Source organism: Tribolium madens, unplaced genomic scaffold (genome assembly GCF_015345945.1).
Source record: "Tribolium madens isolate multiple individuals breed KSU strain unplaced genomic scaffold, Tmad_KSU_1.1 Scaffold_71;HRSCAF=194;Tcas5.2_LG6, whole genome shotgun sequence".
Classification (NCBI taxonomy): domain Eukaryota; kingdom Metazoa; phylum Arthropoda; class Insecta; order Coleoptera; family Tenebrionidae; genus Tribolium; species Tribolium madens.
In genome coordinates, this window is record NW_025401041.1 from 3,963,584 (window position 1) to 3,977,571 (window position 13,988).

General features: G+C 35.5%; 5 protein-coding genes across 7 annotated transcripts; 3 read left to right on the forward strand and 2 right to left on the reverse strand.

The window, feature by feature from the left end:
* The first annotated feature begins 907 nt into the window (after positions 1-907).
* LOC123008522 (transmembrane emp24 domain-containing protein 2) lies at positions 908-1,758 on the forward strand. Its single transcript, XM_044404363.1, has 3 exons — positions 908-1,121; positions 1,168-1,449; positions 1,493-1,758. The coding sequence occupies exons 1-3, from the start codon at positions 995-997 to the stop codon at positions 1,681-1,683; spliced, it is 600 nt and encodes a 199-aa protein (XP_044260298.1). The 5' UTR covers positions 908-994; the 3' UTR covers positions 1,684-1,758.
* A 24-nt stretch (positions 1,759-1,782) lies between these two features.
* Positions 1,783-3,339, reverse strand: LOC123008521 (N-acetylglucosaminyl-phosphatidylinositol de-N-acetylase). Of its 3 annotated transcripts, none has more exons than XM_044404361.1 (4): positions 3,136-3,339; positions 2,563-2,921; positions 2,146-2,515; positions 1,783-2,098 (listed from the first exon to the last, which is right to left on the reverse strand). In XM_044404361.1, the coding sequence occupies exons 2-4, from the start codon at positions 2,879-2,881 to the stop codon at positions 1,924-1,926; spliced, it is 864 nt and encodes a 287-aa protein (XP_044260296.1). In that variant the 5' UTR covers positions 2,882-2,921; positions 3,136-3,339; the 3' UTR covers positions 1,783-1,923. The 3 variants fall into 3 exon arrangements, with proteins under 3 accessions (XP_044260296.1, XP_044260297.1, XP_044260294.1); XM_044404362.1 differs by lacking the exon at positions 3,136-3,339 and adding an exon at positions 2,974-3,115; XM_044404359.1 differs by lacking the exon at positions 3,136-3,339 and having other exon boundaries at positions 2,563-3,114.
* LOC123008519 (SWI/SNF-related matrix-associated actin-dependent regulator of chromatin subfamily B member 1) lies at positions 3,071-4,749 on the forward strand. The gene is made up of 3 exons (XM_044404357.1): positions 3,071-3,648; positions 3,700-4,007; positions 4,091-4,749. Exons 1-3 carry the CDS (start codon positions 3,377-3,379, stop codon positions 4,624-4,626), a joined length of 1,116 nt encoding a protein of 371 aa, XP_044260292.1. The 5' UTR covers positions 3,071-3,376; the 3' UTR covers positions 4,627-4,749.
* Positions 4,638-6,647, reverse strand: LOC123008520 (putative tricarboxylate transport protein, mitochondrial). The gene is made up of 4 exons (XM_044404358.1): positions 6,494-6,647; positions 5,936-6,097; positions 5,679-5,886; positions 4,638-5,438 (listed from the first exon to the last, which is right to left on the reverse strand). The coding sequence occupies exons 2-4, from the start codon at positions 6,045-6,047 to the stop codon at positions 4,811-4,813; spliced, it is 948 nt and encodes a 315-aa protein (XP_044260293.1). The 5' UTR covers positions 6,048-6,097; positions 6,494-6,647; the 3' UTR covers positions 4,638-4,810.
* A 1,483-nt stretch (positions 6,648-8,130) lies between these two features.
* On the forward strand, positions 8,131-13,308 carry LOC123008523 (sodium-coupled neutral amino acid transporter 9-like). Its single transcript, XM_044404364.1, has 10 exons — positions 8,131-9,005; positions 9,051-9,267; positions 9,315-9,417; positions 11,561-11,640; positions 11,724-12,049; positions 12,103-12,321; positions 12,370-12,566; positions 12,614-12,718; positions 12,770-13,026; positions 13,074-13,308. The coding sequence occupies exons 1-10, from the start codon at positions 8,975-8,977 to the stop codon at positions 13,246-13,248; spliced, it is 1,710 nt and encodes a 569-aa protein (XP_044260299.1). The 5' UTR covers positions 8,131-8,974; the 3' UTR covers positions 13,249-13,308.
* Positions 13,309-13,988: the final 680 nt, after the last annotated feature.

Sequence of the window (13,988 nt, forward strand, 5' to 3'; positions counted from 1 at the left end):
GAGATTTAAACGTTAGTTGTATATCTACTATTTTACTAATTTGAAAAATGTAATGAATGTAATTTTTGGATATTTCGAACAATCGGTCTTTCTCTCTAAAATCTTTTCAACAGTCAAGGTAACTAGAATTAAAAATTTATAGACAAGCACTGTATGAGAATTTATTAGAATTAACAATTTTAATTAGAAGATATTATTTTAAATTGACAGGTAAAATTTTGACAGCATTACCAACATGACAATTTTGATCAATCAATAAGTCGAAACAAAATTTTTAATTGAAATCATTACGCCTTTTAGTTTCTTTACCTAAATAAACAAGATTTTGTTTTGATAAATCAAATCTACTAATCTAAAAAATGTAATTAATAATATTTTTGGATCTTTCTAACATTCGGTCTTTTGCACTGAAACTTTTTTGATCTTTTGAACAGTCAAGGTCACTTAAACAAAAATTTACCTATTATATGAGAATTCATTGGAGACATTGTTTACTACTCAACAATTCATTGTATATTAGTTTTTTGGACAATTAACGTAAAATCCACTTCTAACCCCACTTTTTCACGTTTATTGCCAATGTATTGTTTTTTCTTACCTAAAGTAAAACAAATGATCCATGAGGAGAAATTCGTAGTATTTACACTTTCACAAATAATTTAAAATTAATGAAAACTTACAATTTGAAAGAGTTAATAATATATTATTTTAAACACAACACTGAAACAGCATTGCCAATATGACAATTTTGGTCACCAACCAAATAGTATAAATTTCAATCAAAATCGTGTGACTTGCCGTAAGTTTGTTTTTTTCCTTAAGGACCTTGGATTTTATGCAAAAACTAATTAAGAATTTAGGGAAAAGTTTGAATTTGAGTTTCTTGAATCAGTGCTCTTGGTGTCATAAAATTTGTCATGTTGGCTGCGCATCTTTTTGACAGAAGAAGTTAGGTTAGATACGTGGCCGAAGAATTTAAAGTAAATCTCAAGAAATGTGTTCAAAACTGCTAATCTCCATTCTCCTCTTGTACACAAGTTCAACATCGGCTTATTTCATCACCGTGGACGCCCACGCCGAGGAATGTTTCTTCGACAAAGTTGAAGCTGGCACAAAAATGGGTACGTCGTTAGAAACTCCTCTAGGCCCAACTGACCCCATTTCCAGGCTTGACTTTCGAGATAGCCGAAGGGGGCTTCCTCGACATCGACGTCCGGATCGTGGGCCCCGACGAGAAAGTCATCTACCAGGGCGAGCGCGAAACTTCGGGGAAATACACATTTTCGGCGCACACCGCCGGCACTTACACTTACTGTTTTTCGAATAAAATGTCGACAATGACGCCCAAAGTGGTCATGTTTAATATGGCCATCGGGGAAGGCCCCAAAGCCGAGCACCAAGAGGGCGAGTCGACGAACAAGCTGGAGGATATGATACGGGAATTGAGCGGTGAGTGGGCCCCTTTGCGAGCAGTAATAACCCTAAATTGCAGCTTCGTTGACGGGAGTCAAACAAGAACAGGAGTATATGCAAGTCAGGGATCGCATTCACAGGAGTATTAACGAAAATACGAATTCAAGAGTGGTCATGTGGTCGTTTTTTGAAGCCCTCATTCTGATCGCAATGACGCTTGGACAGGTTTACTACCTAAAGAGGTTCTTTGAGGTGCGGAGAGTCGTCTAAGACACTTTTTGTTGTGAATTTTTGTAAATTAATATTTAATAAGGATTTTTAATAAGAAAATGCCACAAAATCCAAGCCTGACTTTATTGAAACGCCAAATAGAAACAAAATTTTATTAAAATTCATAAAAACTTACAAAGCATAGACTTTGGCACAAAAACAACAAAATTCAAGAGGTAGGTTTGTATTTACAAGTCGATAGAAAAGTTGAAACTTTCTTTCCTCTAGAGTGGTATAAATTTAGTCATCTATTTCTAAGTCTAATTCTATATCCGACAATTCCATTAATTGTAGTGAATTAATAAGCATATACCTTGAGAAAAGCATGTAGAGACGTCTAAACCAAACTAATTGCGACTGATGCTGTTTCATGGCTTTATGGATAAGCGCCCGATCTGTAGAAGTCACTAAATATCTGCAAAAAAATTGACAATTGTACCAACTTGAAAAAACACCACCAACCTTATCCTGGACAAAAGAAATGACACGGGAATATCCAACAAGAGCCAATATTTCCTCAACAAATTGACAGTTTCTAGGACATAAACCGAACATTCCTTGGGCAATTTTTTCTCGATGCTGAGATGAGCGATCGCGTAGTAAATGCTGCAGTGATTGAGATGATAACTGACTCCGTGTTTATCAAACGTGACAAGTGTGTCAATATTGTGGCTCTCAACGTGGTTTAGTATCAACTTTGCGACCAATTCGATCGGCCATTTGGCCCCCATTCGGTCGGGCAAGTTCGTGTGGTTGCACACAGTGATGCAACTGTCATCAATCCCCAACATGCGACACGACTTGTACAATTCCTGTTTGCGGACTTTTTGCCCTGGAAATGAGCAATTATGACAGAAAAACCAACCACAAGGCCCAAACCTGTCGATAGACACATTAGGAAAACTTTACATTGGTTCTGTTTGGTGAAGTTTAAGACTGTGGGGCCGAAAAACATGCATTCGTCGTCAGGGTGTGCGATCACGAGGAGGACTCGGTGGGGGTTTTTTACGTCTTTTTTGAAGTCGATCAGCTTCCAGCGGCATATGGAGAGGTACAGGAATACGCATACTATGATGTACACGGATACGAAAACGATTAAATGCTCCACGGTTTCTTTCGTGTATTCCTGGACTCGAACGCTTAAATTCTTCCAAGAGGTTGAGACGAGGGACACCAGCGATTCGAAACCTAGACTCATGCCAAGGCGTCGCTTGGCTCATCTCAGTCATGAATTCACGCTAGAAATAGATTTACCGAGCATTGGCGGTATTTATAGAAACTGGCACGGACCATAATTTTGAGGTTAGATTGACGATTGACGTCCCCATTTCTGGGGATTTTTCATTTTCCCCCATTTTTCTCAAATTTTTTAATTTAAATTAATTAATTATCAATTCATTTCAGACAAGAATTCACACTAGAAATTGATGTGACGAGCATTTTTTTACTTACTTACGGAGAAATTGGTATAAATCGTCATCATTTCTGGGGATTTTCCATTTTCCATCAATTTTGTCAATTTTTTTTTTATTTAAATTAATTAATAGTTATAAATGAATGGGTCACAAGTAGGGTACAGTTATTAAAAGTTTTATTAAGACAACACTGCCAAAATTTTAAAAGTTTCGGTGTTTTAATTTTGACACTAGTGACATTTGTGCAACATAACCTCAAAAAGTGTGGGGACGCCGCAATGGCAATTCGCACTTTCGGTGAAAAACCGATAACTTTTCAATTGGAAGAAAATGGGGAGTATTATTGCGTTGGTTCCGAAGTGGGAAACTACCTGCGCCTGTTCAGGGGTTCCCTCTACAAGAAGTACCCTGGAATGTACCGAAGATCAATCACAAACGAGGAACGCAAACGTCTCATCGAATTAGGTTTAAGTCAGCACGTTTTAGCCAGTAGTGTGTCATTGCTTCGTGCATCGGAAGTGGAAGATATCATCGAGGGAAATGACGAAAAGTTTGCTTTGTGTTTTTCAGTGATTTGTCTTTATTTTGGGGCTATTTTCAGGTATAAGGCTGTCTCGGTACACACATCCGATCCACCGATGCCACGAGAAAGCAAATCAAAGAAATCGATGCAATGGGTACCGTCACTTCCCAATTCCAGTCATTTAGACGCTGTGCCCCAAGCAACCCCCATTAATAGGAATAGAGTAGCGGCGAAGAAAGTCAGGACGTTTCCATTGTGTTTCGACGATACTGATCCAGATTTGAACATGCAAAATGCCGCACAAGGGGAGCTGCTAGTCCCCATAAGGCTGGACATGGAGATTGAGGGGCAGAAGCTGAGGGACACCTTCACATGGAACAAAAACGGTAATTTTTTGTAGTGACCCCTGACTGAAATTAAGTTGGCCATATTGAAACCAATCTTCCCAACTTAGTAAAATATTTTTTAGAGAGCCTCATCACCCCTGAGCAGTTCGCGGAGGTCCTCTGCGACGACCTCGACCTCAACCCGCTGACCTTCGTCCCGGCAATCGCCCAAGCCATCCGCCAACAACTGGACGCATTCCCGGCCGAACCTTCAGGAATCATCGAGGAGGGTTCCGATCAACGTGTCATTATCAAACTCAACATCCACGTGGGTAACACTTCTCTAGTTGATCAAGTTGAATGGGACATGTCCGAGAAACAAAACAATCCGGAAGAATTTGCTTTGACTCTTTGTTCTGAGCTGGGTTTGGGTGGTGAATTCGTCACAGCGATTGCGTATTCTATCAGAGGTCAATTGTCGTGGCATCAGAGGACTTACGCCTACAGCGAGGCCCCCTTGCCTACAGTGGAGGTGCCTTTCAGGACACCGAGCGAAAGCGACCAATGGGCCCCGTTCTTGGAAACCCTCACCGATGCAGAAATGGAGAAGAAGATCAGGGATCAAGACAGGAACACAAGGAGGATTCGGAGATTGGCGAACACGACTCCTGGATGGTAACAAGTATGGAATAAGTTTTAAAACATGTCCCTTATAATAAAATTTCATACAAATGGCATTTTATGACAAAACTTAACAACACGAAACATTGAACAAGCATCAAATAAATTAAACAAAACATAATTTACGTCACCACCCCTCCCACACATTTAAACCATCATAAAATCTATATCTTGTCATAAAATCAAGGCCACACTTTATGGAAAATATCCATGATGCTGTCATAAATCATAAACGTGATAGCAACATCAAGACAGACTCGGCTCAGCCTCGGCACTGTCCCTTTATAAAACGCAAATGGCCCTTCATTTTTCCAAATCTTCAAGAAACAATCCATTGTGTTTTTATATAAGTGTGCCTCCAAGCCTTGCATTCTCGTCTTGACGACATCAATCGGTGTATTCCCGAACACCGAACACGCCCCGGCTAGGGCCCCGAAAGCCCCCACTGCAGCCTTGGGGACTTTCTTGTCGGGGTCACCGCCCCGATACAGATCCTTGCACGTTTCCATAACGAAAAATCGGATTGCTTGATTGGAACCCTGCTTGAGAATGGTAGGAACAAGGCCTTTGTAGATGCCACCGATGCCTTGTTCACGAATTATCATACTGACACCGTGGAAAAAACCCCGAAAACGGGGCTTACCACTGCGTTGGTCATTGATGAATTTCACTTTTATCGTTTCCATTGGCGTCACGGCCAAAATTGCCTCGCAAACGCCGGCGCCGAGGCCACAGAGGAGGCGACCCGATGGGGTGAGGGCCCCTTTCTCGTCCATTGCGAGCTTTTTCAAATATTCAAAAGTCCCGAATCTGTCAAATTTAATAGAATGAATTAGTGACGTCACTAGACAAAGAGAGCTAATATGGCTATTACTTAAGTCAGAAAAGGCTAAATACATCGTTGCCACGGCAACCGGGATAAACAACCGATTTATAAATATCAAAATTTCAAAATCTCTTATTATTGTCTTGCATCATAGTTGAATGATAATAATTTAGAAATAGTAAACAAATTTTATTTTTAACTACGAGAAAAAATTGTATTTTTACCTGACTGCACTTTTGGGTATAGACCCATAGATGAGGACACTTAGGCCCCGATAGAGCCCGAAAAACCCGTGATTTTTGACAGTCTTCTTAACACAGTCCACAATTCCGTCGTATTGTTTGCGCCCCCCTTTCTCATCGAGTTGCAATTGTGTCTTAACATACTCCGTAGGGAAGGTAATACAAATCTCGATGCCTCCAGTGAGCCCCCCTGCAATAAATTCCCAATAAATTCGTTTTTTCAACTAAAATTGCATTACCTGCGACGATGCCCTTTAGGCCGATGTTCCCCGAGGCGGGGGCTGCCGCTGCCGTGTCCCGCATCCACGGTCTTGGAAAGGGGTTTCGAAAATCTCGTCGATTGGGTTGCATCTTGTTGGGGCTTCTTTGAGTAAATAAAGTGACACAGAAGTCGGCGTGACCTTAAAACGGGCACAGTTGTTATTACATCAATTGACCTCATGGCGTTATCAATTATTATCAATCGGATGAGTTGTGCATCAATTGTTCGATTTGAGTTTCGCGCCAGTGACGTGGACCACGTGAGAATTGATACCAACCTGGCGGTGTGGAAAAATGAAAGCTGCCCTACGCCTTTTTCATGTTTTTTAAGGTTTCGCAATAATGGAACGATTTTTTCAGTTTTTATGAATAAATTTAAAGCGAAATTGGAAATTCACATGATGTTTTATTCATATAATTTTTGTTAATTTTGGTACAATTAAAATTTTCATACTTTTACTGTATTACAACAAATTGAAATTACGCGAAAAATTTGATAATAAATGATAACGAAGTTGATATTATCAAACGCTTACCTTGAGATTCGTATCAGGAATGTTACTAAATCACGGAAAAACAAATATTTTTGTAAACATGACTTGACAGTTGTCAAAACTGCAGTACGATTTGACAGAGGTTTGTTGACATTTGGAAAATGTTGGAATTTAGGACAGGGCAATGTCTTTTTTAATTGCTTATTAATGAGTTAAAATTTTCCATTGCCTTCGTCACATACTGGGTGTAGTCAATTTTGTTATATTTTACCAGTGGTGGTCGAAAAAATTTGTTCCTGAATTGGTCAAAATCATGTCAAAATGTTTAAGAAGCCTTAAAAAGCCTTTTTTTTAAATTCGTCGGGAAATTCACTAAAAAGTATGACAAACGTGAGTTTGAGTTGATTTTTTTGTTACCAACTGATGCAAAATTTCCTAAATTTAAAAATTATTCCTTTAAAAACAACGTAAAAAGCGCAAAATACAAAATAGTAGGTATATTATAAACAAGTTTTATAAGGGTTGATTTCGCGCACGAATCCCAAGTTAGAAAACGAGCGAGTGCGCTAATGCCATTATAAAACGAGTACTTTATGCTATTTTTTCTAATTTGCGCCCCCTGTTTTCTTATTTTAATTAAAAAAATATATTTTTGTCGTCTAGAGAATTTTGTGTTAGTTGGTATCAGTTGGTAGCACTCGGCGCCCACCTGATTTTTTGAATCATTTCTGTCGTCTGTCATTAAAAATAAAATTTACAAATTATTTACTCGTAATTTACAAATATTAGTGTTACAACATAATAATAATAAATAAAATATGAGCCAACAGAATTTAGTTTGCACTCCGCCCAAAATTCGCGAAATTGCCGTAATTTGTTACCTGACAAGTCAGAAGCAGCATACAAAGACTAAATAACCCTAAATTCATTAAAGCACAGTGTGCTTTTATAGATAGCCATAAACTCTTACTGAGAAACGTTAATAAACGCAAATTAGAAAATAGTATATTAAAGAACAAGTTTTATAAGGGTTGATTTGGAGCACGAATCCCAAGTTAGAAAACGAGCCGTAGGCGAGTTTTCTATGGGATGAGTGCGCCAATGCCATTATAAAACGAGTATTTTATGCTATTTTTTTTCTAATTTGCGCCCCCTTTTTTCTTATTTTAATTAAAAAAATATATTTTTTTGTCGCCTAGAGAATTTTGTGTTAGTTGGTATCGGTTGGTAACACTCGGCGTCCACCTGTTTTTTTGAGTCATTTCTGCCGTCTGTCATTGAAAATAAAATTTACAAAGTATTAGTTATTAGTGTTACAACATAATAATAATAAATAAAATATGAGAAACAGAATTTAGTTTGCACTCCGCCCGAAATTCGCCAAATTACCGAAGCAACAACGCAAAATTTGTTACCTGACAAGTCAGAAGCGGCATCCAAAAACTAAATAACCCTAAATTAATACAGTGTGCTTTTATAGATAGCCATAAACGACTCCTACTGGAGACGTTAATAAACGTATTATAAACGCAAATTAGAAAAAATAGTATAAAAAAACGCGTCAGAAAAATCTATTCAAGCAACTGTTTGTTCCTCAACTCGCCGCTGCGTGTCTCTTTGAGCCTAGTGTATTTTATGTTTTTAATATTGGTAACAATTCCGCTGTGAATAAACTTACCAATTTCTTGAATTTTCGGTAGCGAACATGAGAAGCTTTCTAGCAGATAACAATAGCAATAACACTACGTGTTACCAACTGACGCAAAATTCCCTAAATTCAAAAATTTTCCTTTTTTGTGTTTAAAAAAAGAATAAAAAGCGTTTTGGTGCTATCCAATCTTTTCATTCCACTTCTCTTATCTAGAAAAACCAAGAATGAGTAAATTAGGAACATAATTAGGATTACATAATCACTTAATCAATTTAGTAAATTGTGACACGAGCAGTAAACAAATATTTTTTATGGCGTACAATTCAATTAAGATATTATTTTAAATAAAATCAATATTATTGTTTTTGCGCAAGATGTTAAATTTGATTATGTTTTTCGAATTTGTCATTGCAAAGATGAGTAAATAATAAAATAAAGAGCAAAACTGAACTTTTAACTTTGGAGATAACAATTTGCAAAAAATCACAGACATTATTTTTTTCCAAATTATTTCTGGTTAAAATTAATTCGTTATCTCAAGGACATTGTTAAAAATAGTTGAAAATTTGAAAAACTCGCGGAAATAACGTGTTCATGATAATTCCGAAAGAATAACGAAATAACAAACCTTCTCTTATCAAATCCCTGACGCTCGTTCTTATCACGATGCATATTAAAACAAGCAGAAAGTGGTCAGTGTTAGTAGCACTCAGCGGTCTGAACCTTCTTCATTATCTCCCGAATTTCGAAAGATAACTCATTTCGAAACAATCGACCAAACACCTCTTGTGTAATTATGAATGGAACTTTTACTTGCAAAATTGTCAGTGCGGTTTTTGTAAAACAGTTCGTCAAACTTTTCATGTTGTTTTATGTTGTTTTATTCTGACATCATGATGAGAGGTAAGTTTGAACAACTTGTTGAATTTTAACCAATCTTTGGGACAGATTTAATCCGAAATTACAAATTGTTACTGCAACGAAAATCCGACACCGAGTCCGAAACCGAATCGCAGCCTTTGATGAGCTCGTCTTCGAGCCATGGTTTCGGGAGCACCAACGAATATGGCCTCAAAAACGACTCAGACACTGACACTGAGGCCGACAGAGCTACCAAAAAACAGGCGGCCACGATTTCACCCATCCAGATCCAAAAACCAAACAGGTCGGTTGGAAAAATTGTCGAAAAAATGAAAAAAAACTGTTTTTTAGACAATTTTTGTACAAGTCCAGTTACCAACATCCCGATTTTGAGGTCTATTCGCACGACGGGGACGACTACAACACCGATATTTTGACCGGGGAAAAATCTCCAGTGAGTACAAAATCCCAAAAACGCCACATTGACATTTCTCAGAAAACATAATCCCAAAAATGTCAAATTGACAACTCTCAGAAGACAAAATCAGAAAAATTTCAAATTGACATCCCTCAGAAAACAAATTCCCTAAAATGTCAAACTGACATTTCTTAGAAACAAAATCCTGAAAATGTCAATTGGAGAAAATTGGCTTTGTTAAACTTTTTTGATCTTAAAACTTATATTTTATTGCTAGATTCCGCTAAAATATATTAAAAATTACATTATTTTAAATTTATCAAGTGTTTTGGCACATTTTTTAGACAGAACTGCAATTATTTCGTGAAATTTCGTCAAAAAATTCTTAATTTAAGCCAAAAATTATGTTACTTTAGCCTTTTTTACAAGTAATTTTTGAGCAAGATTTCGCAAAACATGGCCAAAAAACCCCAAGTTGAGCCAAAAATGACGTAATTTTTTAATTTTTCGAGCATTTAAACACGTTTTTGATCTGAAAAAAATAGTTTTTTTGCCAGATTTTTTTCTTTGAATTTGCCCAAAACAAATAAAAAAATTATCAAATCAATTCAAAAACGCCATTATTTTTGTCTTTTTCGAGCGTTATAAAACAATTTTCAATAATAGCAATTTCGTCAAAAAATATCAAAATGTCAAATTGACATTTCTCAGGAAACAAAATCATGAAGACATCAAATTGGCAATTCTCTAAAAACAAAATCCCAAAAATGTCAAATTGACATTTCTCAGAAAACATAATACTAAAAATATCAGAATGACAACTCTCAGAAAACAAAATCAGAAAAATGTCAAATTGAGATTTCTCAGAAACAAAATCCCAAAAATGTCAATGGAGAAAATAGCGTTATTTTTGCCTTTGTTAAACGTTCAAGCACTTTTGCGCTTAAAACTTATAGTTTATTGCTAGATTCCGCTAAAATAGATGGAAAATATGTCAAACTAGTTGAAAAATTACATTATTTTAAATTTATCAAGTGTTTTGGCACTTTTTTTAGACAGAACTGCAATTATTTCGTGAAATTTCGTCAAAAAATTGTAAATTAATGCCAAAAATTGTATTATTTTAGCCTTTTTCAAAAGTATTTTTGAGCAAGATTTACAAAACATGGCCAAAAAACCCCAAGTTGAGCTAAAAATGACGTATTTTTTTTATTTTTCGAGTGTTTAAACACGTTTTTGAGCTGAAAAAAAATATAGTTTTTTTGCCAGATTTTTGAGTTTGAATTTGCTAAAAGAAACTAAAAAATTATCAAATTAATTCAAAAACGACATTATTTTTGTCTTTTTCGAGCGTTTTAAAACAATTTTCAATAATTATCGCAATTACGTCAAAAATGTCAAATTGACAACTCTCAGAAAACAAAACCCAACAATGTCAAATCGACAACTCTCAGAAAACAAAATGCCAAAAATGTCAAACTGACATTTCTTATAAACAAAATCCTGAAAATGTCAATTGGAGAAAATAGCGTTATTTTTGGCTTTGTTAAACTTTTTTGATCTTAAAACTTATATTTTATTGCTAGATTCCGCTAAAATAGATGGAAAATATGTCAAACTAATTGAAAAATTACATTATTTTAAATTTATCAAGTGTTTTGGCACATTTTTAGACAGAACTGTAATTATTTCGTGAAATTTCGTCAAAAAATTGTTAATTGAAGCCAAAAATTGTGTTATTTTAGCCTTTTTCAAAAGTATTTTTGAGCAAGATTTCGCAAAACTTGGCCAACAAAGCCCAAGTTGAGCCAAAAAATACGTACTTTTTTTATTTTTCGAGTGTTTAAACACGTTTTTGAGCTTGAAAAAAATTGTTTTTTTGCCAGATTTTTGAGTTGGAATTTGCTAAAACAAACTAAAAAATTATCAAATTAATTCAAAAACGACATTATTTTTGTCTTTTTCGAGCGTTTTAAAACAATAATTTTCAATAATAATCGCAATTACGTCAAAAAATATCAAAATGCCAAATTGACATTTCTCAGGAAACAAAATCATGACGACGTCAAATTGACAATTCTTTGAAAACAAAATCCCAAAAATGTCAAATTGATATTTCTCAGATTTTTTAATAATTTTTCATTTTTCTGTTCAATAAAAGTCAAATATCCTTTTTTAGAGTGGCAAAAACGGCGCACCGGTCAATTATGACTACCGCGACCCGGAATTACCGGAAACCAACAGCTCCCTCGTTACCATGTGAGTTTAATCTGTTATCGCAACCAGTGGCGTACCAAAACATAACCTATGACCCCGACGCTAAGTGCAAAGTTTTCTTACAGATTCGCAATTTGGAACACCACAGTGGGGACTTCCCTCTTGTCCATGTCATGGGGCATTGAAAAAACCGGTCTTTTCCCCGCCATTTTCATAAATATTGCCATCGCCGCCATTTGTTTGTACACCACCTACACTATACTCAAAGTAAACGAAAAACATGGCGTTATTGGCCAAAATGGCGAAGTTTGCGATTTGTGTCGCGCTCTGATTGGCCGATGGGCCGAGATTTTGGCAAAGATTTTCTCATTGGTGGTTTTGATTGGTGCGAACATCGTCTACTGGATTTTAATGTCGAATTTTTTCTACCACTCCGTCCAATTTTTCTACGGTATTTTTTGACACTATCCGTTTTTTTTTTTGTATTAATTTGTGCAAAATTAGGAATTTTGTTGCATTTGGACGACACTCCCATCTCGAATACGTCAGTTTTGTGTCCCAAAAACGAAACAATCGTCCAAATCACCAACAGTACAACGAATCAATCTGCGTTTAGCCGAATTTGGGACTTGTATTCGACTGTACCTGTGATATTAGGCTTGATTATGTTCCCCATGTTGAACTGGAAGAGTCCCACTTTTTTCACAAAATTCAATAGTTTAGGTACAAAAATCGATTTTGTTTTTAGGTTGGTAACAAGTTCGGTTTTAGGCACTTTCAGCGTTTTGTACTTAATTGTTTTCGTTGCGGCTAAAGCCGGGATTTGGGGGATTAACATGCCAGACTGGGATATCGTATTTTACATGAAACCGACTTTCTGTGCCCTCAGTGGAATGTTATCTTTAAGTTATTTCATTCACAACATTATCATTTCGATTATGAGGAACAACAAACATCAAGAACATAATGTATGTTTTTTAAATCACTTTTTAGTAATTTTAATTGTATTTTATAGGGTCGTGATTTGACAATTGCGTTCGGTTTAGTGACTTTTACTTATTTATTCATTGGGGTTGTTTTCTACATTTGTTTTCCATTACCGAAATTCTGCATCGAGGATGTGAGTATCACCAACCCAAATATCTTCAGTTGTACCAACCTTAAGTTTTAGAATATCCTAAACAATTTTAACAAATACGACGTTTTGACAATATTGGCAAGGATTTTATTATTGTTTCAACTCTTTACCGTATTTCCCCTGATTTCGTACATGTTACGCAATGATGTGTTTGCCAACATTAATATGATTTTCAAGAACTACAGATTTGGGGAATTTACTTATCCCAGAGTTATGACACTGAATTTTCTTATTTTAACGATTTGTATTTCATTTGCATGTTTTCTTCCGAGAATAGGGACTTTAATTAGGTAAGAAAATCGGTTATTTTGGTGCAAAATTAATGATTTTATTTCAGATATACGGGGGCTTTGAGTGGTTTAGTATACATCTTCATGTTACCAAGTTTACTAAAAATTGCCAGTTTGAAGAAAGAAGGAAGATTAACAACACCCAAATTAATCTTCCATGCAGCTATTATGATTGTTGGCAGTTTTAATCTCCTTTTACAATTCTTTATAAGTGATAAATAATTTTTTTAAATGTATTTTATTGTTGTTATGACTGATATTCTTAATAAAATATTTTTACAAAATAAAGTTTTATTTAAAGTTCTAAATAAATACTAGGATTGGCCGCTATGTCAATGTCAATTATTCATGTCCTTGTTTGATATCAAAAGAAAAAAATGATAAAAAACCAGTGGCGTAGTTGCTGGAAATGTTCTAAATATTTTTATCTCGATTTAATGTTTGTCCTTGTTTAATCTTATCAAACATGGAAGTAGAAAATCTGATGAAATATTCAACGAAATTGAATCAGCTGGTTTGATAGTAAACAAGACTATAAACCTTCAAGTGCATCGACTTCTTAAAATAAAATGTTTAAAATAATATTGATAAACACGAAAATATTTTGTTTTGGAATTTATGATAACGGGGAAATACCCTTCAAAAGGTGTTTTTTGACTTTTGCTCATGAGATGCTTATACAGGGTGTTTCACATAATTTTACGAGGCCTGTAAGATGCAATCAATAATATATTCCGATACAAACTCGATTACAATTTTTTTTTCTAATTTGTTCACCCTTTTAAACATTACAACATTTTTAGTTAGTTAGTGATTAAAATAGATAAACTAGAATCATATTCGTGCCGTCTCTTGTTGTTATTAATGAAACAATGATTAGTTTGACAACTACTGTCATGGGTTTCCAAAAATTAAATAATTAAATGTGTATTTGTGTATTTTGCATATTTGGGTGCGTACAT